Raw genomic sequence first — 24763 nt, forward strand, 5'->3', positions numbered from 1 at the left:
TAATTGAGGCCAAGAATTTGATAAAATTCAAAGGATTAGAGACACAAGGTGAGTGAAGTAATATCTGCCGGTAGGACCAGCTTCTGTTAGTGAGAGAGAGATGCTTTTGAGCTTACAAAGAGCTCTTCTTCAGATCGAAGACCACCTCAATCACCTTGTTGTATCTCTAATATCCTGGGACCAACACTGCTACAACAGCACTGTATACAATATTATCCAGAGTTATAACAGTTAATCCTAATAAATTTTGAAGGGATATCAAACATTATGCTTCATTGTTTAAATCCATCTCCAACCATTAGGGAATAGAATGAGGCCTTCATGGAGGCCTTCCACTATTATTCCATTATTATTCTTCTGATGAATTTGGTATAGGCCACTGTTAAAGACAAATACTAGCTTAGATGGACCTTGGGTCTGATCCAGTATGGCCATTCCTGTGAGTACAATACTGTATGCGTGTTGGGGGGAGTGGGAGCTATATAGATACATACATATATACTCACAAATACCTTTGCTTCATCATGCAACAGTCATTCCTCCCTAGCACCAATATATTAATTTGGCACTCAAAATTGATCAATTTACCAATATCTTACCTGTTCTGAATTAAAGCGATTACTTGGGAATAGGTCTTCCCAATAACGCTTTCTCCATTGACTTTTACAATTCTGTCACCTACGGTGAAAAACAAACAAAAAAATTAAACATATAGTATATTTGTTTCTATTTCAGTTTTCTGGACTCTTCTGTTCATTTTTAAAGGATGTTTCAGTATTTCACAACAATCAGGTTCACTAACAATAAATTTAAGTTTAGCTTGCTTTAAAAGCCAACTACAAGCATATTCTTTGCCACTTAAAAAGATACACACTATATCTACACATGAAGGTATATGAATACAAAAAAAATGGTTACTAACCTTCCATAACTGTTGTTCTTTAAGATATGCTGCTCATGTCCATTTCATGTTAGGTGTGTGCGCGCCCACATGCAAGGCTACCAGAGATTTTTTGCCTTAGTGGTATCCATAGGTCTGGCTCTGGATCCCCGCACTCATGCGGTGGTATATGAAGCACCGCTGGCTCTGCACCATCTCAGTTCCTTCTTGCTGTCAACTCTGACGGTGGGTCATGGAATGGACATGAGCAACACTTATCAAAGAACAACAGTTATGGAAGGTTAGTAACTGTTTTTTCTTCTTCAAATGCTTGCTCATGTCGATTCCATGTTAGGTGACTCAACCCATATCCCTGGAGGTGGGCTTGGGCTTCATGGATGTGCCATTTGCAGAACTGCTCTGCCGAAGCTGGAGTCGTCCTGGGTCAGGTAGGTTATAGCATAATGGGATGCGAAGACATGGACTGAAGACCAGTTAGCAACTCTGTAGATATCCTGGATCAGTACCGGACACAAGAAGGCTGCTGAAGAGGCTTGCACCCTGGTAGAGTGGGCTGCTACAATCGCTAGTGGAGGCACCTTTGCTTGTTCATAACCGCCTGCATCAAGTTCTGTTATCAATGAGGAGATCCTCTGGGAGGAGACCAGCAGACCTTTAAATCTATCTGCCAATGCAACAAAGAGCTACATCGACCTCCAGAAAGGTTTAGTCCTCTTGATGTAGAAGGCCAAGGCATGGCTAACATCCAGGGGATGCAACCTATGCTCTTCCCTGGATCCATGTTGCTTCAGAAAGAATACCGGAAGGAATATGTCCTGGTTATTTTGGACATGTGACACCACCTTTGGTAAGAAAGCGGGTGGGTGTCGCAGTTGGACCTTGTCCTTATTTAAAAAAAACTGAGGTGCTGAGGTGATTGCCCCCATGAAGGATACCTTCCAGGAGAGGGGAAGCAAAGAGCAGGTAGGTAATGATTCAAATGGGATCCTGTGAGCCCCAGTAAGACTGGGTTCAGGTCTCTCAGAAGAATAGGGTCCTTAACTTTAGGGTAAAGCCTTTTCAGATCTTTTAAGAACCTGATCGTCATGCCATGAGTAAGGCTAAGATTTTGTCACAGAGGTCACAGATTCTGTGACTTCCAGAGACCTCCTTGAGATTATCCTCTTCAGCTTCTGGGGGCTCTGGGGACTGGAGCTCTCAACCACCACAGACAGCAAGGGTTCCAGGCTCGGGGGGGCAGCAGCTCTCAGATGTGGTGGAAACCCCCCCAACTCTGCGGGCTGCAGAGGCCCCACTGCTGTCTGCCAGAGCAAGCAGTAGGATCACTGGCAATGCAGGCAGCAGAGACCCTGAAGCTCCAAGCCGCTGCAGGCAAAAGGAATTCCTGATGCTATCTGCCAGGACAGGCACTGGAATCCCCTGCAGCCCCAAGCCACCACAGGGAGGAACCTATAGCAAGAGGCAGGCCCCGCAGCTCCCTGCCTCTGCGTCCCATCCTCCCCCTTCAGCAGCTCCCAGCAACTGTCCAGTTACTTTTAGTAAAAGACACAGACAGGTCACAGTTTTATATGAATTTTTGTGCATTGCCTGTGACAAAATCTTAACCTTAGCCATGAGAAAAAAGACGGGTCCACTGTGAATTGGAGAATGGAGGGCTGAAATAGCTGCCAGATGAACTTCCAATGATGAGAGGGCGAGGCCCTGATGCTTGAGATATTACAGGGAGCCCAATGTGGACTGAATTGAGGCTTGGTAAGGGAAGAGATTTCAGCTTGAAGCCCAACAGGAAAACTTCTTCCATTTGGCCAAATACGTTGCTCTGGCAGAAAGATTTTGGCTGCCCATCAGGACCTGCTGAACTTCGGTTGAGCAAGCCTGTTCCTCTGCATTCAGAAATGCAGCAGCCAAGCCATCAGGTGCAGAGATGCAAGGTCTGGATGCAACAGGCAGCCGTGGCCCTGGGAGATTAGGTCTAGCCAGAGTGGGAGCTCCAAGGAATTCCTGTTGAGAGCTCAATCAGAGTTCCGGATCAGTGCTGCCTTGACCACGCCAGAGCAATCAATATCACATTCACCCTTTCGGAGGACCTCGTGAACCAATGGTATTGGTGGGAAGGCGTACAGCAATGTGTCTGCCCATGAGAACAGGAAGGCAGTGGACAGAAAGCCCCTGTCTAGCCCAGGGATCGAGCAGAACCGGTGGCACTTTCTTTTCTGTCTAGACATGAACAGGTCCACTTGTGGAGTCCCCCACCTTTGGAAAATAAGGCTGACAACCTCTGGGTGAAGTGACCAGTTGAGACAAGACAAAACGGACTTGCTGAGGAAAGCCACAAGTGTGTTCCTGGCACCCGGGAGCTCTGAGGTCACGATATGAATGTCGTTCTGCACACAAAAGTCCCACGCGCAGAGGGCTTCTTAGCACAAGGCTGACGAATGGGCTCTGCCTTGCTTGTCGATGTAAAACACTGCGGCAGTATTGTCCATTAGAACTTGGACCACTCTGCCTGTCAGGTAGGGAAGGAACACCTGACAAGCCAGATGTATTGCCTTGAATTCCCTGGCATTTATATGGAGGAAGCAATCCTCCTGTGTCCAGAGCTCTTTTGTGCTAATATTGTTGAGGTGCACTCCCCGCCCCAAACCCAATGCCTCAGAGACTAGGGTCACCAAGGCGGATGGTCCTTCAAAGAGTATTCCTTCCAATACCAACAGAAGGTCGTCCACCAAGTCAGGGATGATAGGATGAGCAGTCGGACTGTGACCAAACTGTGTCTGCTGGTGACATAGACTGATGCTAGCCATGACTGCAGTGGTCTGAAATGTAGACATGCATGTCAGACAACGTAAGTGCAGGCTGCCATGTGGCCCAGCAGGTGGAGGCATGTCCTTGCAGTCATGAGAAGGTTTGAATGTGCGTGATGAGGTCTGTCATGGTTCGGAACCTGGGCTCTGGGAGGAAGGCCCTGGCTTGGAGGACTCAAGGACTGCACCTATAAACTCTATCCATTGGACCGGGGACAAAGTTAACTTCTGCTCGTTCATGAGCAGGCGCAGATGCTGGCAGGTGGCTCGTACCAGATTGAGGATGCACTGAACCTGAGCTTGCAACCTGCTCGATGAGCCAGTTATCCAGGTAGGAGTAGATCTGCACCCCTTGATGACTCAGGGAAGCGGCCACCACTGCCATGCATTTTGTGAAGAGCCTTGGGGCAGATGAAAGGCCAAAAGGTAGCATTGTGAATCGATGATGGCGCTGGTAGACCACGAACCGGAGGAATCTTCTGTGACCAGGGAAGATTAAAATGTGGAAGTAAGCATCTCTTAAATCGAGGCAGCATACCAGTCCTGTGGATCCAATGAAGGGTTGATGGAAGCTAGCGGGACCATGCGGAACTTCAGCCTCTTGAGATATCTGTTGAGGCAATGCAGGCCCAGGATAAATCTGAGACCTCCCTTGGCTCTCAGGATAAGAAAGCAATGGGAATAAAACCCCTTTCCCCTTATGCCTTGAGGGACTTCCTCCATTGCCCCCCATCTGTAGGAAAGTTTCCACTTCCTAGATGAGAAGTTGCTCATGAGAAGAGTCCCTGAAGAAGGAGGATGGGGAAGGGGGCTGGGAGGAGGGAAACTGAAGAGAACTGTAGGGTGTAACTATTTGATATGGTGTTGAGTACCCAACAGTCTGATGTAACCTAGGCCCATGCAGGAAGGAATGAAGACAGATAGTTGAGAAACAAAAGGGGACATGGATCCTCAAGGGAGACTGGGATGCCATCCTCGGGCGCACCCTCAAAATGACTGATGTGAGCTACTCGGGTGGCGCAGAGGGGCCAGTTGAGTCATGGACGAGGCTGGAACAGGGCAGCAATGTTTAAAGCCGGTCTCTCTCATAGGAGCCATACTGTGGTGGGCCCAAGAATTTAGGCTGTTGCATCGGAGGGCAGAATTGCTTCCGGGAGGCCTGTGGGGTGTACAGACCTAGGGAGGGTAAAGTGATCCTAGAGTCTTTTAAGCTATAGAGCCTGGTGTTAGTCTGCTCCAAAAAAAGGGCATTGCCCTGAATAGGGAGGCCCTATAAGGCCTGCTGCACTTCCTGGGACAACCCTGATGACTGCAGTCAGGAGCATCAGCACACACACACTGCAGGGGCCATCAACCTGGCCAATGAATCAGCCCCGTCTAATGCTGTTTGTAGGGAGGCTCTAGCTACAGCCTTGCCTTCCTCTAGAATGGAGGCAAACTCCTGTTTGATCTCTTGTGGCAGCAAGTCCTTGAATTTTGCCATCAAGTCCCATAATTGTAGTTATATCTCCTCAGCAGCACTTGCTGAATGGAGATTCTCAGCTGAAGACTGGCTGTGGAATAAATCTTTCTTCCAAACAGGTCCAGCTTCTTTACATCTTTAATTTTGGGCACTTAGCTCACATGGATCTACTTGTCCCTCTCATTCACAGCTGCCACCACCAGGGACCCTGAGGGCGGGTGTGAAAAAAGATATTCATATCCCTTAGATGGAATATAATATTTCTTTTCACCCTTTTGGATGTCAGTGGCAGTGAGAACAGGGTCTGCCGTAAGGCTTTGACCACCTTAAGCACCCCTTCGTGCACTGGCAGTACGATCTTGGGCAGCACTGCAGCTGCCAGAATATCGAAGAGGCTGTCCACAGGCTTCTCTGCCTCTAAACCAGGGCTCAACACATTTGTTTTGGAGCTAGGAGCCAGCCCAAAAATTAAGGAGCCAGACAACGTGGGTTCAGTGGCGGGGTGCCCTGGCCAGAGCACAGCAGCTGCTCTCCCCTCCCGGCCCCACCTTTTTCCCCCACCCCTCTCCCACAACGTGGGTCCAGCGGCAGGGTGCCCTGGCTGGAGCACAGTAGCTGCAGCACTCCCTCCTCCCAGCCCTGCCTCATGGGTGCAGTGGCGCCCTGGCCGGAGCACGACAGCTGTTCCCCCTGGGGAAATACTAGGTGCCAGACTTAAATTTCTAACTGCCATGGCAACCTGGCACCTGGGGTTTGTCGAGCCCTGCTCTAAACCGAGGTTGGAGGCAATGTTTTTGAGGAGCTCCTGGTGGGCCCAAAAGTCATCCGGAGGAATTGTAGGGGCCGGGTCGGTGATCGCCTCATCCAGGAATGATCAGAATGACAAGATCCCTGGGGAAGAGGGTGGCATTTCCTCCTCTTCCACGGGAGCTGTCCCTAGTGCTGGATCTTGCGGTTCAGTGCCGGTGTCTGAACCGGAATCCTGTTCCTGCACTGGGCCGGTCAGTACCACGGTACCTTCAGAAGCGGCTATGGACGACCGGTAAAAGAGTAGGGTCCCAGCCTCATGAGGCTCCCCCATGAATACCAGTATGGCTACTGGATCGGTAATTGCCCCTGGGGCCAGCTTCTTGCCATGGGACCCACACCCAAAGCTTATGCACCTGATGGTCGGTGGTTTCGAGGTTGGTGGCTGGGTTCTCCTGATTACAAGGAAGATGGCTCTTCCCTCAGGGACCATGGTGGAGCAGACAGCGCTTTCGCCTCTCAGCTACAATGCGGCACCAGGGAACGGTGCCACGGGGAAGTTGATCGGTGCCGGACTTCTTGAGAGAAATGCTCCGCAGGAGAGGAGTGGCGAGACGGCCACAAGAGGTGCTGCATCAGGGAACAGGGCAATAGATATCAGTGCTAGGGGACCGGTGACTGGCGCCACACCATCGGCGACTGGTGCCTAGATGACAAAGATGCATGGCCGGAGACTCATGCCTCAGAGCTGGGGGACCAGGTGCCAGGGGCCAAAGACCTTCACTGAGGTGTGGGAGACCGGGGCTGAGGTGTTATGAATCGGTGCTGTGATTCAGGGGAGTGGCATGGGTCAGTTAACCACTGTGATGGTCCCATGGTGGGTTTTCCCCTGGAGGCCGGTGCCTTCACCAACTCAGATGCTGAGGGAAAGTACCGCGGAGCAGGAGAACTGGTAGCCAGCTCTACAGATACCACTAAGGCAAAAAACATCTCTGGTAGCTGTGCACATGGGTGCACATGCACCTAACATGGAATCAACATGAGCAAGCACTCAAAGAAGAATCTAAATTTTCCTGCCAAATTTTCAGATGTAGTACTTAATTCTACGCTATCCCCAAATTACACCCCTTAAACAACTCATTTACTCATGCAAATGCTCTTTTGAACACACAAGCAGGCACAAACGACATAAGAGGCTAGTTTGAAAATTTGGCCTCCCAAACAACTTTTGAGGCATATGTTTCAATATTGAAATGTGTTGATTTTTTTAAAGTGATTTACATGTAAATTTTTATTTTGAGACTTATTTATTTATTTTTTTTTAAAGATAGGTAATTTTGATTCAAAACACCTCCAGCAGTAGCACCTCTGTCCTTTCATTTTAACAGCCATTGCAATTTTCTTTTGTCCTAGAGTACAGCAGTGATAGCAATAAGGGAGAATGTTTCTGAAGCTGATCCATTTCCTTCTTTCCCTTAGAGTGCTAGTGTCACTTCTGAGATACTTTCAGCTTTTCGATGTTCAAACTATCCATCCACACAGAGCAGTAGTCTAATTCTGTGCCACCCAGATCAAACTTAGAATTGAACCCCAGGTTTTTTTTTTTGTTTTGTTTTTTTTTGTTTTGAGTTTTCCAGGTAGTTTTTGTGTGTCCTACTGATTATAATCTTCTTTTACTTGTCAACCATGGATAGATGGCAAACCGCACATAAAGGAAACATGACAAAAATGTGTATTGTGGGCTCCTTTTCAGTTTTGGAACACAGAATTAACCTCATTACTATCACAAGAGAGTCAAGAAGCTGTAACACCCTACACAATATAGGAATTATAAAATAATCATGTGCAGACCCTGGTCTTCTCTCAAAAGAAGAAAACAAATACAAAATGTTTAAGGAAGGACAATATTAACATTTAAGAGGCTTTGAAACAGGAGAAAAGAAGGCTTGACTCTTCTAACAAAGAGAGGGAGAACTCTTACTTTTCTTAGATACAAATCTAACCTATACTAATATCCTGGAGAAGAGGTTAACCAACTACAGATATACCAGATACACACTGGAGACTCTTTGGAATGCATGATTTCTGAAGACTCTTGCGTGACCATCTCTCTCTGCTTGCTGGCATCTTGCTGAGGACAAAGTTCTGCATGAAGATCTGACCCAGCTGAGTTCCAAAGCCAGAAATGGACCGAATGGTTCCTCTTTATACTGGTTTAGACTGTACTTGTGGTTTTCAACATATGATGAGCAAAGGATCACACAATGGGGGTTTACAAATTTCAACTTGGTAAACAGTGCATCTGTGTCCTTGCTTCAGCAAACTGTTTTGCTGAACTGGTATTGCTGACTAAAGTAGTTTCCTGAAGCAGAGCAAGAACAAGAAGCAATACTACATAAGAGAATTGGATGCCAAACATCTTGGCTGGTGGACACATGACCGACAAGTAATCTTGGCTGGTGGAAGGCCAAACCCCAGATAGGTAGGTAAGTAGGTCATTGCATTGTGTATTCCCTACCTAGTTCCACTGAAGTGTTGAATTTTTCTGAAGCCACAGTTTAGTCTGGAATGCTTGAATCATTCTCAAGCTACAAAAAATAAAAATAAAAAAAAATGTACAGATAAAAATTGTCACTATTTAAGCCAAAATCTACATACTTAGGAGTTTTAAATCCAGTTCTAAAAAGTTCAGCCATATTGCAGGGCTTCCTCCAAACACCACCAGAGCCTTGCCTCTGACACTGAAAATAGGAACACATTTTTTTATTTTAAATCATAGCTTCAAACCTTGCCCACTTATTAGGTACTTCCTGTTTTCACATAGGAATGTGGAGTAATGATGAACATCCTTAGATTGCCTCATATCACCTGTCTTCGTGTGGAGTTTTTATTTCCAGTCTGTTTTCCCCATGATTTACAAATCAGCTCTCAGATTGGGAACTAGCAGAAGTGATGTGGGTCAGCTAGGAGCATGTGTCCAATGAATCAGAAAAGAAAGCCTGGAAGTTTAAGTGGGGCTCAGGACAGAATCAGCCTCTAGAATGGAGTGATTGAAGGAAGACTATGCTCTGTCATAGGTAGACAAATGGAAGGAGAGAGTGTGCTTATTGTAGGAAGATGTAAGAAGAAGCAGGTGAAAGCTTGTTCTTACAGTTATCCAATGATTAAACCCATCTCTATACTTTTTGGCAAAGTTCTGAATCAATCTGAACACACTAGTAACAATTCGCTCCTGCCTTGCATGTTGTGGAGTCATTTACATCTGTGCTGAGTGAGTGCACAAATACTGTTCTGATAGTGCTTTATATCCACTTCGCATAGGTGTAAATGACTACATAAAGGGCAAAGCACAGGAGAACCAGGTCCATTATGGTTATAGGTATTGTAATTGATTTCTACCATGTTTAAGTATCCATGTTCAGGATTTTCAGATGTGATCTCTAAGATAAAACGCTTTAAGTGTCAAACATAGGAACTATGGACCTATTCAGCACCAATCCAATTAGACTTATGAGTACAAAACTATATAAAATTATGGAAAATGTTTCAAATAAACTCTCTGCAGTTAGGTTATCCTTTCATTCAAGTTTACAAGATTATCACAAGTCTCTTTGTATTACAGCGAGCCACATTTAGCTTTTCCAGTCCACCGATCCACTGACAAACTGGGTGTTTCTGTTCAATCAAACTGTGAATGAGACATTCAATAATACAAAATAAGTGCCTTGCAACAATGTAATACAAACTGACAAAAATAATTAAACATAACTACCTAAGTTCGTATTAGATTTCAAAATGTTTTATTTCCCTTAGCATATAAAGCCATACATTGCATGGCACAACCCAAGAAAAGTTGGTTCCACAAAATGAGATACCCACTATATACAAAAGTGATTGTGTCAGAAGTTGAGCAATCTAACTGGCTGATCATTCCCTGAGTACTTTATAATGTGATTTCCAAGATACAGCCATAATAATATATTTCAATCTAAAGTTTTAAGAGAAATAGCAACATGACCTAATTAGATACAAATTCTATTACCAGTCTTCTTAAAAGGACACTTGGGTAATTTTTAAAAAATTATTGATAAGTTATTTTCTTTCCCCCCTCTGGGGTTCTAATAGTTTTTTTTTTATAAGCTTGAAAATAAAATTTTCTCTGTACAGATTTTATTTTTTCCCCCCAGTTTGGCAAATACTGAATTTCATCTTCATCCAGAAAAATAACATTGCTCCTTTGTACACTTCAACATATGTTGCAGTTTATCAAGCCAAAACTCCTCTCTCTATACACCAGCATCTAATTATGACATTATTATTCAGAGAATGATTGCTTTGTATAACCAGAGCAAGGAGAAAAAATAGGATGCACTGCAGAGCCTGGAAAGTTAGTGCTGTGGTTTTTAAATTTCTTGGTACCCTGGAGTTTTCATATTTCTTTCATAAACTTACAAAGTGACCCTATTCCAGACAATTAATACATGTAAATTATTATTTTTTTAAAAACCACCAAACCCTGATCAGTCAGGTCTGGAGTGTTCTCTTTGACTCACACATATTCCTTCTGTGGAGCATAATGTGTGCCATGCTTTTAAGGTTAGAAATTCACATTAACAATGGTATCCAGCTACATAATCTGTAGTTTTCTAGTGTGTATAATTGTTCCTTCTAATAGTTTTTCTTTCTTGAAGTATTTAAATAAAGAACCATAAATTACTACAAAACATAGGCTAAGTCTACACCAGACTTGTGCCAGCATAGCTATGCTGATCCAGAATGGAGCCTGACTAACTTAGGCAGGCAGGAAGAATTCTGTAGGTCAAACATAGTTATAATATGCTGGTGTAGCTTGTTTCATTTGCAGGGAAAGGGGGGTTACTATATTAGTACAAAGAGCAACTTTGTGGGTACGGCTGCATCCAGACCGGGGTGGTTTGCCAGCATAGTACACTGGTATACCTACGGGTGCTCTTAGTGCAGACCTAGCCTTATATAATGCACTTTAAATGGTGCTTTACAAACAGATCCTTTCACAGTTTCAAAGAATTTATGGACTAAATCAGGGAAGACAAGCAAAATAATAGTTAGATAAAAGGACCAAATGGGAATTGCTCACATTTATTGATTTCAAAAGAGGTTGGGAGTAGGAGGGCAGAGTGTTAAATGATTTGAAACCATCTAGTTATGCATGTAACAACATGTAAATTCCTGTTAGCCCTGGTCCTCCCTGTACCCTTCCCTCCTGTTTGTGGCACTCACTTGTCCCTGGTCTAATATTAAATCGTAAGCTCTTTGCGTCTTCCTTTATGTTTGTATTGAACCTATCACAATAGGGCCCCTGCCTTGATTTGGGCTTTGGACATTAATACAAATAAATAATACAAAAAACAACATGAAAAATACAGACCAATCATTCAGGAAAAGGAGGATGAGATGGTTATAGGAGATCTGAAGTAGAGCGGAAGGATTACTTGAAGAGGTGGGTTTGATGTAGAGGTCTGACGGAAGAGAGAGCACTTAGAGGATAAATCTGGTGACAAGGCTCAAAGTGTGGCTAGGTGGAGGGTAGCATGAGGAACAGCATAAAAGAAAAGAAGGAGCAAATCGAGGACTAAAAGGTGCACAGACAGTGGGAGAGGAGGAAATATAAAATGGGAGCCAAGATTGAGGTGGGGGCAAGATTATGTAATATTTTATAGGTAAGGACAAAAGAGCATAAATTTGTGGTGGTGAGACATGAAGCTACTGAAAAAAATCAAAGGGGTGGAATTGTGTGGTCAGAGTGGTGGGACCAAAAGAAGACTATAGCAGCAGTGTTTTGGCCAGTCAACAGGGGAAGAGGTGAGAGTCAGTGAAGCCAGAAAGTACAATAATCAAGATGAAAGACAAAACGGCAGAAAAGTTATAGCTTTGTTTATATTAAATTAGCACTATAAAAGAACAGCACCTGTGCATAATCCAGCTTCAAAAGCAGGTCCACCTTCTTTAACCTGTTTAACAAATATGGTATCCATCGGTTCCAGTCTGTTTCTTTGCTTCCCTAAAGAAAAGCACATGTGTTGAAAGGTGTTTTTTATTAAGCTGTATTATGATGTTGAACTGTAAAAAAAAACATTTCTGAAAAATTTTAATCATGCCATATTCATCTTCATATTAAATATTAGGATGCAAATTATTTGTAATTAATTTGGCAAACAGAGCCTTAACATCTGTTCTATTTGAAACCATTTGCTTTCTTTTGGCTAGACTGAAGATCTTTGAACTGTCTGTGTAAAACTGTAGTTGCAAAATTGTAGCATATGCATATATCAGAAGACAGACTTTTCAGCTTTACTTTTTATCTCATCAGTATTCCATTCTCATGCTGGTAGTGGCCATGGTTTTCAACACGGGCAATTCTTTGTCTTCCAGATTCCCATCTGGCAGGTTTGTGGTTTCACAATCAGAATTACAGTGCTATGACTTGGAAAAAAAAAAATGAAGCATTTCTCCAGAAGGTTTAGACTTTGTAGGATCCTGAGAGCACCATAAAACTCCCCAAGCTACTGATCTATAATAGCAACCCACAGCTCCCTGAGACAAGCTGACCAAAGGTCTTTGTAGGTTTCTTTTTGATGTAGGTTCAAAAATCAAAGTGCATATCAAGATTAATGTGTAATATATGTCGTTTATACACATAATCAGACTGAGTGAGACACTCACAGGTTTGTCTAAGGGAGTCTCAACTGGTGAAATGTATAACTTCCTTGCCTCCTAACTGTGCACGCTCACAAATAACATGACCATCCCAACCCTTCCCCTTTTACACATCACTTTTGCATTTGGTCCTCCAAGTCTAAGAAAGTCTAAGAAGCAATAGCCATGCTAGGTCCAGAAGGGTGTAGCAGGAAACAGTGACTAAAGCATGTATAAATTAAGCATGACTAAATTAAGCATGTATAAATTAAGATAAGGAGATATAGATGTAACTTGCAGTTCACTGTAAGCAGATGCAAGTCAGAGTCCACCTGCATCTTAACTGTAACTTGATGGTAACATATCAAGAGAGCTCTAAGTATAATAAATTACATCAGCTTAGACTTGTCTGTTTGTACACTGTGGGTCAAATTCAGAGGCAAGTCCTAACAGCCCAATTTTGCCAACTGATGAGCACTTTGAACTCCCAATGAAAAGCATTTACAACTATAAGTGATAGCATCACCATAAATAAGCCTTCAGTTGCAATGGAACAATCAAGAAAGTTGGTTCTACGAAAGGAGATACCCCTATATAAAAAGTGATTACATCAGAAGTCGAGCAATCCAACTGGCTGATCATTCCTGGAGTGCTTTATAAAGTGATTTGCAAGATACATGTATAATACATTTCATTCTAAAGTTCTGACAAGAAATAGTCTTCATGAGAAATACCTACTACATCTGGCATTTTCTACTTCCTGTTTTAAATACAGACATTAAAACATTGCTAAACCATTTATGGCCATTCAGAGGCACTAATACTTCAAGTTTGGACAAGCTCAAAATGCAAGACAAAGACTGAATTGCTCAAGCCAAGGACATGAACAAGTTGTTCCAGTTGTAAAGGCCAGCACCTATATGGGTGACCTTTTGTAGGGTCAGATCCCATAACCACCAGTATTGCCATTTTTGTCCCTTACCACAAGGTACACAATGCCGTAACTGAGAAGAAAAACAAATGCTGGAAATTGGAAACATCAACATACAAAAAAACCACACACAGATACTTATTACCAATACAGCACATTCAGTTTATAACCATTCCCTTGGGGGCTGGGGGGAGGGTGTACAACACTTACACAGCCAAAAGCTCAGACCTAAAACTCATACTATGGATGAAAGCTCAGCAGTCAACAAATCTGACTTCCATAACCTTATATCAGACAAGGCTCCCATCATGTCTTTCTTTACCAAATCCTGGTGAGATGGCACCAGAGACACAATGCTAGCTCACCTCATCCTCCCAAATCACTCTATATATTATCTCTATCCAAACAGACAAAACAAGGGGCCAAGCAGCCATGTTACTCCCAATTCAACATCATACGCAGAGAAGAATCCCCTGGAAAAAAACAGAATCCTTCACCTGTATCCACCACATCTTGTATGTGATTATCTCCACTGACTTACAATCTATAGAGCACAGAGATCGAAGGCTTCCCCGGAGAGCTGGAGTTTCTGATTGACATAATAGTGGAGTCCCCAAAGCTCATCATCACAGGGGACTAATATCTACACTGACAATATCTCAGATGGTGGCCAAAACCTGCCTTTTCTACACACATGCTCTCCAGCCTGGGTTTCATAGGTATTCTTGGGACCAACTCACAAAGCTCTCCAGCTGAATGGCTAAAGTGTTCAGATCCCCTTCTGGGGATGTATCCAAGTCCACTGAAGTCCAACATCACTGACTCTCTTCAGGGTCTTCAATCCTCTCTCTGGAATTAGTTAAACTCCCTCCTCAGGGATCTGGCCCCTCTGCCTGTGGTCTACTACTCTGGGTCCCAACCCAGGGACCCTGTGAATTGCAGCCACCCACAATGCTGCTACATTGCCCTGGGCCACTCCCCCGTGGTCCCTTCACCTTCTTCAATCTTAACTTAGGGCTTTAACTACTAAGTCCCAACAGCCAGTCAGGAGCTCCTTCTTGATCCCACAGTCCCTGCCAGCAACTGCTCTGTCTGAAGTACTGCAGTCCCTTCAGTCAGCCAGGAACACCAACTTTCCTCCTCTGGCTCCAAGCAGCAACTGCCTCCTGCTCTGTACTGCAGCTCCTTTTGTATGGGCCTGCTGGGCCCAGACTGGCTGCTCCCTGCATCCTCCCTCTGATTGGCTGCTTTCCATGCAGTCTCTCTAGTCTCATGCTCACAGTGGCTGTGGAAAGATGCCCAGGAGCGCTTGGCACCTTTACTGACAAAGATCACCAAATGCACTTTTGATTAGAGTATGTCTCAACGACACATATTTTTAAAATTTCTCTTGACTTAGAGCTTGTGAACTACTACCCAGCATCCAAACTCCCATTCTAGAGCAAGATAATTGAGAAACTTGCTGAGTGGCCTCCAAGAATACCAACAAAAAGCTAAAATCCTGGGCCCCTCAGTCAGGAAATGGGAAAGTACTGAGCTGGTTCTATTCCTTCCTTTCAGAATGCTCCCAGAGTGTTCCATCCATCTCCACAGTACTTCCTGCAGATTCCCATTCTCCAATCCATTCTCTTCTCTGGTCCATTTTAACGTCAAAATTAAGTCCTTAGTGTGAACTGGGAGATGGCATAGGCTCAAATGTCAGCAGTATACAGATGATCCTAGATTTCATTCACCTCTTTTGCCAACAGCACTATTCCCCAGCTATTCCAATGCCTGCCTGTATCAATACAGGGCAGGAAGATGAACCTGAGAAACATGGCAGTGATGTTATTAAGAAGAGAGTAAACACTCTGAAGACCTAACTGCTTCATTTCACTGTCTATTGAGGGAGGCTGCCCCCAGATCAGAAAATCAGTGTGCAGCCTTGAATGCTTTCCTCCGACCAGTCTCAAATTACAATAACTATGAAAATGCTTACTTCCATCTGAGATTGGCTAGAAGTCCATGTCCTATTCTATTGGGAGACTTAGTCATGGCAATCTATACTTTTGTGATCTGCAGGCTGGATTACTGCAATTTATTATTGCTAGGTATAAACATATACCTTAAAAAAAAGGGGGGAGGGCCTTCAATTAATCCAGAATACAGTCTCCCACTTCCTCAACATCAACCACTGACAGTACCTTCACTGCAGTGCTCCTAGTAGGATACCAGGTCATGTTCAAAGCTGCAGTCCTAATTTTGGTAATGACTTAGATACCAAAGCCCACCATAAAAGTGGCCTTTGGTATCTTAGAAAACACCTCTCTCTGTGACGATAATCTCCTTCTGTGACTACATTAATCAAGAGCTAACTATGAAGTGGTCATTCTCAAGAGTGAAGGACATAAGAAGAGAGGACAGAGCTCCTAGCAAGCGGGCAAAAGCTTTGAAACTTACCACCTAATGGTTAGAATAACCAGAAACCTGATAGCTTTCAGGAAAGTTTAAAACTCTCTTAATCGTCTTAGCTTTTCCACATTCACAACAGCAAAGAAGAGAGGAATTGGAACTGGAGAAAAAAGAAATGAAGAAAAAAAGAGAAAAGGGAAAAGGAGTAGAAGGAGAGTAGAGAGGAGATAAAGGAGGGAAATTAGGCCATGGAGTATTTGCATGTTTTATTTTTAATTCTTTGGGAGGCTCTTAGCAACTACAGTGATGGGCGCCTTCAGAAAACCTGGATAAATAGCTAAGCAGGATAGATGACAATTCTCAAATAATAAAACAAACTCATTGCCTGCCCTTGGAGGACATTTAGAAACTCAAAGAAAAAAATAAAGTTTGATCAATTCCTCCAACTGAGATCATGGCAAGGTTTGTACACTTCCACAATGCATGAACCAACATCTATTTCCTCAGAGAGAGGCATTGGAATGCTCAGCAGTTAATCCAACTAGTTCAACATTCTCACTGCTTTAAAAAAATCAATTACACAAAAGCAGACTTTCCACTTTCAATGAATTTCCGCTGAAAAGACAAAAGGTCCATTTTCAGGACAGGTCATTTAAAATGCAAGCACGCAATTCCAATCCAGTAGCAAGTGGGCATATTCCTTCTACCAGTGCATTTCAATACCTCTCAGTGGGGGAAGAAAATTAAAACTCGCATAAAGAGACCCCTTGTATGGCACTGGTAATCTCTGAAGGGAATACTATCCACTCCTCCTTAACCAGAGGCTGGAAGCTGAAATGTGGTGGTGGTGTTTGGATTGGTGGTAAGCATGGAAAGATCCCCGTGCTGAGAAAAGAAGAAAAATCCTTCAAGTCATAATTTCACTAGAAGAATGAATATAATTTGTCAAACCCTAATAAACACACCATGAAATCTAAACTTTACAAATGGGCACCAAAAAGAATAACAAAAGCTATTTGATTGAGCGCAATAAGAGTCAACCAATTGAAACAATTTTCACCAAGCAAATTAGCAGTTGACACCTAAAAGTCCCTCTCTCATTTGATCACAGAAAGCCAAGTAATTCTCAAGCAGCCCTTAGCAGGTTTAACCTTGGTGGTAAATTAATTAGGCAAGACCACATTGGCTTACCAAAATCATGCTCTTTGGCAATTTGGAAGTTTGTAACAAAACACTATTATTAAGCAGGGATTAAGAAGCCTTCACCTTACAGTGGTCTAAGAATGGACAACACAGTAAAAGGAAATCAGACATTCCTTTCTGTTTATGGTCAGGTACCTGAGTATTCCTTGGTCAGTGGAATTTGCTGCGGAGTTCACCACAGAAACTCAACTTCCATTTTCAAAAAGGTTTCTAGTGGGTTCTTATAAAAGGTTTCTCATGGATGCAGCAAAAACCTCAGAAACTGGAACCAGAATAAACCAACGCAGTGTCATCTGCCGAGATGCTGAAAACAACAGCTCTGAGAGGTCTGACTTGGTCCATTCATTTCAAATCAGGGATCATGGAAGCCACAATCATATGACAGCATTAGCCAGCTTTTTCCCCAAGATGCCATGGAATTCAACACTTCTACCATGGAATCCACCGTTTTTCAGCAGCCAGGTGCTCAACATTTTGATTTCTAGCTCCCTGCCATGTTGGGACCTGCTTGCAGCTGATGCTTGCTCTGCAGGTTTCCTTGCGGGAGGGTGGAGAATGTATTGGATTACAGTCCATTCTATTATGCATTATTCCATGGAGCCAGGCAGCAGGACACTGTAGATTGGGAACTGAAGTTTAGCTTGTACTCAGGGAGTAGACGAGACAGAAGTATAGGCTGGCCACTTCAGTCACTTGGTGAAAAATGTAGCGGTTGAGGCCAACTACAAGCTCCTTCCTTTCCTGGCATAGCCTCAGGAGTAGAACTGTGCTGCTTGACGAGCATAACAAAAAACGGATTCTTTAAAACAGTCATGGTGGAAACATTCATCAACAAATTTTATGTCAAATGAGCCACAGCTGGCTTTTTGTGGATATGAAAACAAGGGATATTTTTGCTGCAAAAGAATAAGTTAATGTTGCTGCTCAGAAAACTGGCCCCGCTACGTCATGGAGTTTTGGGGGCTCTGCCTATGAAATGAGAATCCAAAGGACCATATTAAAATTGTAGGTAAAATAGAACAAGCAGACCAAAATGTCAGAGATATTAATGGCAGAAGTTGTGGAAAGAGTAATGAAAATATATTCCATAAACTTAACATTTATAAAAGAACTGGGTTAAATAAAAGGCCTTTAATTGAAATTACAAAGCATAGACTCACAACAACAAGGTCAGAAGGGACCGTTATGATCATCTAGTCTGACCTCCTGCACAACGCAGGCCACAGAACTTCTCCCACCCATTCCTGTAATAGACCCCTAACCTATGACTGAGTTATTGAAGTCCTCAAATAATGATTTAAAGACTCCAAGGTACAGAGAATCCACCAGCAAGTGATTCTGCCCCATGCTCAGAGGAAAGTGAAAAACCCCCATTGCCTAGGCCAGTCTGACCTGGGGGAATATTCCTTCCTGATCCCAAATATGATGATCAGCTAAACCCTGAACATGTGGGCAAGACTTATCAGCCAGACAACCAGAAAGAATTCTATGTAGTAACTCAGAACCTACCCCGTCCAACATCCCATCACAGGCCATTGGCATATTTACCGCTAGTAGTCAAAGATCAGACAATTGCCAAATTAGGCTGTCCCATGATACCATCCCTTCCATAAACTTATCAAGCTCAGTCTTGAAGCCAGTTAGGTTTCTTGCTCCTATTGCTCCTCTTGGAAGGCTGTTCCAGAACTTCATTCCGCTGATGGTTAGAAACTTTCTTCTAACTTCAAGTCTAAACTTTCTGATGACCAGTTTATATCCATTTGTTTTCCATTCCTCAGATCATCCTAGCAGCCCTTCTCTGCACCTGTTACAGTTTGAATTCATCTTTCTTAAACACGGAAGACCAAAACTGCACACAGTATTCCAGATGAGCTCTGACCAACGCTTTGTATAACGGTACTAACACCTCCCTATCTCTACTGGAAATATCTTGCCTGATGCATCCTAGGACTGCATTAGCTTTTTTCACAGCCACATCACATTGGCGGCTCAGTCATCTTTTGATCAACCAATACGCCCAGATCTGTCACTTCCAACTGATGCATCCCCAGCTTATAGCAAAAGTTCTTGTTATTAGTCTCCAAGTGCATGATCTTGCACTTTCCACTGTTAAATTTCATCCTATTTCTATTACTCCACTTTATAAGGTCATCCAGATCTTGCTGTATGATATCCTGGTCTTTCTCTATATTAGTAATACCTCCCAACTTTGTATCATCTGCGAACTTTATTAGCACATTCCCACTTTTTGTGCCAAGGTCAGTAATAAAAAGATTAACTAAGATCGGTCCCAAGACCGATCCCTGAGGAATTCCACTAATAACCTCCTTCCAACCTGACAGTTCACCTTTCAGTATGACTCGTTGTAGTCTCCTCTTTAACCAGTTCCTTATCCACCTTCCAATTTTCATATTAATCCCCCTCCTTTCCAATTTAACTAATAATTCCCCATGTGCAACAGTATCAAATGCCTTACTGAAATCTAGGTAAGTTAGATCCAGTGCATTCCTTTTGTCTAAATAATCTGTTCTCTTCTCAAAAAAGGAGATCAGGTTGGTCTGGCACAATCTACCTTTCGTAAAACCATGTTGTATTTTCTCCCAATTACCATTAACTTCGATGTCCTTAACTACTTTTTCTTTCAAAATTTTTTCCAACACCTTAGACATAAACCAGGTTGTAAGAGAAGCTTAACACCGAACAGCACATTGGTTTCCAGTTTTCAAAAGCCACTACCAAATCTGCATCCAAATCTGAGGCCAGGGTAAGACTCCTCTGGAAATGAGACTTATCAAATGCAACAAGTTACCGGAACCTGTAATATGTGCCCATATATTAAGTGAGAGCATCTCAATATGTTATGCTACAAAGGATAAAGCTGTCACAGTATGAAATCTTTTCCATAAAAACACAAAATAGCAGAGATTGTGATACTAAATCCAACGGCACAAGTAACTATTTCACAGCTCATGCAGCTCTACCACAACAAAAGTCAGTAAAAGATTATCCAAATCACAAGTCAAATACGTGCTTTCAGACATCTGATTAAAGTATAAACACTGAGTTTGGACACCCTTCCCCCCCCAACATGAAAATATCAATGGCTTATTATGTTTGGGAAAAATAATTTAAATAAAGCCAGTTACAGAGCACCCCCAGAAAGTTCCCTGAAGTGAAGGCATACTGAACAATGCATAACAAAAGAAAAGATCACAGAACCTCAGAATCCAAACAAGACCAGAAGATATCACACACAAAAACACAAGAAAACAACTCTACGTTCCACCAGAGATCCAAAGTTACTCCGTACTTTGCTTTTTTGGAGTAAGAACTTAGCAAGACTAAATAGCAGGATACCACAGATGAACAAGAATTAGCCAGCATTCCACAAGGCACGGAATGAAGAAAAAAGCCAATTATCTAGATAATGTTACCTCTAAAAAGCTCCTCTAAGAGTCTATCTTCATTTTTGTGAATATATTTCTATGTTTAATATACACAGTAGCTTCACATATATACACACAACACTTGGAATATAAGGTTTTATTTATTAGAGATGGAAGAATGTTGTACATTTTCTAGGCTTATATTGGGAAATATAAACTTTTCAGTTCTCTCTGGTCTGCTATAAGTTTTGAGACCAAAAAAACTGTTTTCTATTGGTAATAAGCACACAAAATGAGCTCTGCACGAAGCGTATGCCTCAAAGTACTGCATGTTGGCATTTTAATTTATAATCCTAACAAAGCTAGAAATACAGGATTTCTTTTTTTTTTTTTTTTAAATAGTTGGAGATACAATTCTAGCTCATCAAACCAGCTGAAGGGGGATAAATGTTAAGTGTCTTTTTAAACTATAAACATGTGAAAGCACTTAGTGCTGTACACCAAATTACAGGTTTGTGTTTACACTGTCCATTTCAGCTGAACTAGGCAAGTAACTTCATGCTGAGTAATTCAACTACAGGGCTTGTGTTAAGTGCTACTGACCTTTTCCAAGTAAACATTTAAGATATCAAAGCACAAAAAAGAAAACCTTGCATTTCACAATTGACCCTGTGTCTTGAAAGATTTGCAAATAGCATTCACGCCATGTAATGCAGCGCACAGAATTTCTCAGCATATTAGCTGCCAGGATTTTCTAGCATGACCTCCATCCACTCTCTCCCACTGCACAAATTAAGAATAGTCTGTCCTGTAGCAAAAAGTAAGGCCTGGTCTACACTTCAGAGTTAGGTCATTGACCTAACTCTGTAAGTGTCTACACTATAATGTCACTCCCACCAATGTAACATGCCCACTACACCAATATAATAATTCCATCTCCATGAGAGGCATAGTTAGTTCAACAGTGTCAGTGTAGACACTTTGTTGCTTACATCGACTGTTGCTGCCTTTCAGAAACGGTCCCACAATGCCCCACACTGGCAATTAAATCAGTGCAAGCACACCTGGTGAAGACATGCACCACCAACACAAGGAGCGTCGTGTGGACATGTAAAATTGATTCAATTACTGCAGTAGCTGTACATCGACATAACTTAGGTCAACTTAATTTTGAAGTGTAGACTTGCCCTAAAGCAAACTCTTACAGTTTTTCAAACCGGCATTAGGTACACTGGTTATTGTAACATGAAAGAAAGACTATTCGCCTGTTACGGGAGTTGTCTGAGTGTACTGCCTCCACACATTCACACTTACACAACATCCTTCCCCACTTTTGCCAGGACCTGACAAAAATAGTAAAAAGGAAGTGAGGACAGTTGGTGTTGCTGTCCATTACAAATCCCTGCAAAGAACACCCAAACTTGCAAGAGGGTGTGAATACTCGTGATTCATCATTTTCTAGATGGTTCCAAACCATCAGCATGGTTGGGATTTGAAGTAAGTTCTTGCAGAACCGTATTTCTAACCATGTGGATCATTTAAAAACTGTTCATTTGATACACTGAGACTGCACAATTTACAATAGGTTATAAAAATACTGAAGTAAAACGGACCTGAGCTTGGTTGGACAAGAAAAATGTACATGTAGAGTATCTTTTTGAAAATGACAACTATTTTTCCCTTATTATGTTTGCCTTTGAATTGCTTTAAATATGTAAAAATTCTCCAAAATTTTATTGTAATGGTCCAAAGTTGAGGTTAGGCCACAAATTGTCACAAAAGCAGAGCAAGCAAATGTATTTAGTATAATGATACACTAGAAGATTCATGCCCCTTCAGGATATGTGAAGGCCAATTAAACCACATGAAAATTGACTTTTAAAATTACCCTTATTTAAATAGTTTGAATAAAGTTGCAAGAAGTGAGTCAGCTGAGTGGAAAATATTTTTCTGAACTTTTATAGAGCAGTAATTAAATCAGAAGATGAAAGCCTTGCACACTGAAGGCCAACAAACAATAGCTTAAATTTACGCTAACCGTAGAAGACAATGTACGAACATACATCAGGAGAACCTCCATGGAAAGTACTGGTTACCAAATCCAATTTTTTTTTTTTTTTTTTTTTTTTAAGTGTTTGCCAAGATTAATTTAGACATCAGACATTTATTCCTGTTCCTTCACATGCTGCCCTTCGTCATTTAACAAGTGACATGCCTAACATAGGTAAATTGATACTGTTTCTCTTCCACACACATAAATTATGCTATATCATCTAAAACAGACTTCCTGTATCACAGTTCAAAGTTCTCTGCTCCTTTTGTTAGTGATAAAGTTTAAAGTTACTCAGTCAACCATAAACAAGATAATCCAAGTTTCATTATATCTTACATGTATGGTTAATTGTTTTCCTTTATTTAAACTCCTGTTCCCAGAGTGGAAAAAAACCTACATATGTTCAAAGTGCACATGCATAGTTTTTGGACTCTGCATTTCACAGTAGTGAAATTGTTGCACGCTTGAAAAGCTGGTAGTTTATAAAAAACATGCAGACACTGAAATAGAAAATTAGTTTCTTAATTGAAATACTCCCTTCATTATGAGAAATAAAAATTAGCTTAAAAACAAAGAGGGAATTCACTGGTCTCAATCCTACTTATAATTAGATCTGCACATTGCACAAGCATCACAATGGTGGTACCGTCTACATCCCTTCATCTCCCCTGAGTTCAGATGCCCTCTCCCGGACAGTGGCATCAATACTTCACTGTGAAAGCAACCTCTCTGGCTTCCTCTGAGAGCGTAACTTTTAGCTCACTGCTCTCCACCGCAGAGCCTTAAAGTTAGAATTTCTTCTTCAAATTAATTGGATTTTAGTCATCATAACAATCATAACTTGATGATTCTCCTTCTGAGCAGTCTAAAGATCCTGTGTGCTGAATTTGCATTTTTTCTGGCTCCATCAGAGGTCATCTTCATGGCAATGTCAGCTCAAGGTTTAATTCGAGCATTGCCCCAACCCAGCTCTGGCTACACAAAAATCTCCAATTCAAGTTAAATGGTGTTTTAAACTCAACACAGCTTGCCCTTGAGTGCTGCTGATGCTTGGATTAATAAAGCTGTGAGGACTCAGGTGCTCTCTGCTGCTAATACAAACACTCTGCGCTGCTTGAGAACTGTTTTGCATTCTGACTGCCCTCACTAAACTCCAAAGAAGTTAACTGTGTGTGGATAATGAGCTGAAGAGGAGCCCTTATGGAGGAAATATCAGGACATGATGCTCTTTCACTCTAATGACAGGTTAAATGTCACAAGGAATAAAATCCAAGAAAATGGAGACACGGGTATTCAAGAAGTTCAAGAGAAGGATTCTTTTGCCAGATGTAAAGCAGGAGGGCAATATCATTCATATGTTGTGCTATCACTGTCATCCGATTCACAGAGTTGCCTTGTAATTAGTCTCTAATAAATTTATTTCCTCATTCTCCCTGACCAAAGAAAAAAGTATCACAAAGGTCACTATCTGAAAGGGAACAAAGGAGTTTAAAGGGTTTATAAGCAACATCTGGAATGATCTTCAACTGGGACCAATTTGGGACAGGGAACCGTGGCACAAAAAAAATATAGCTCATCAAACCAGTTTTCTTTCTGAAGAGTAGCCTGAATATTTCTAGGAAAAATATTGCCCCACTAAAAACTATTTCTGGCTTATTTCCCTAAGAAAGCCAGGTTGGAAGACTGGCGCTATCATTCAAGTGAGCTACAACCAGCTATGCCTATGACAATTCTCTTAGCTCAAGTACCATAAAATCATTCATTCTAATTTTAAGCCACTATTTGCAGATTAGACATTACTTTATTATGCTCTGGGATTTATTTGAAAGAAATCTAGGGACACGAATGTTATCAAATTCACCATCAAGATCATCAGTTAGTGACAAATCACATTACTTTTCCTTGGTTAATAACTGTGTGACATATGACAATGAGAGATAAAGTATCAGTCATAACCATCAAAGATGACAAAAATAGGATGTTTCGAAGACAAACCACTTGGATGTTTTCAATGTCTTGCAGAAAATAAAAACTATGGCTTAGCAATTAACGTCTCCTCTCCTTTAATATAGAGGAATAAGCCTGACAGTGTTCAGATCAGGGTGTAAAACACCTTTCTAATAAAGCCATTCTCCAGAACTGATTTAAATACAAAGGCATGCTCCAATAGAGGAAATGAGAAATCAGACATCTTTTTGTTCAGGGCTAAG

General features: G+C 42.1%; 1 protein-coding gene across 6 annotated transcripts in view; it reads right to left on the reverse strand.

Moving 5' to 3' along the window:
* Positions 1 to 24763, reverse strand: part of ARHGAP21 (Rho GTPase activating protein 21) — a 206695-nt gene that overhangs the window by 67806 nt on the left and 114126 nt on the right. For all 6 annotated transcript variants that reach the window (XM_067562379.1, XM_067562381.1, XM_067562384.1 and 3 more), the window contains 2 exons: positions 11862 to 11954; positions 600 to 678 (listed from right to left, as the gene is read on the reverse strand). In XM_067562379.1, coding sequence (XP_067418480.1) covers positions 600 to 678; positions 11862 to 11954 — 172 coding nt within the window. The remainder of the gene's footprint in view (positions 1 to 599; positions 679 to 11861; positions 11955 to 24763) is intronic.

Source organism: Emydura macquarii, unplaced genomic scaffold (genome assembly GCF_026122565.2).
Source record: "Emydura macquarii macquarii isolate MOO-44397 ecotype Brisbane River unplaced genomic scaffold, CSIRO-AGI_Emac_v2 contig_2422, whole genome shotgun sequence".
Lineage (NCBI taxonomy): Eukaryota > Metazoa > Chordata > Testudines > Chelidae > Emydura > Emydura macquarii.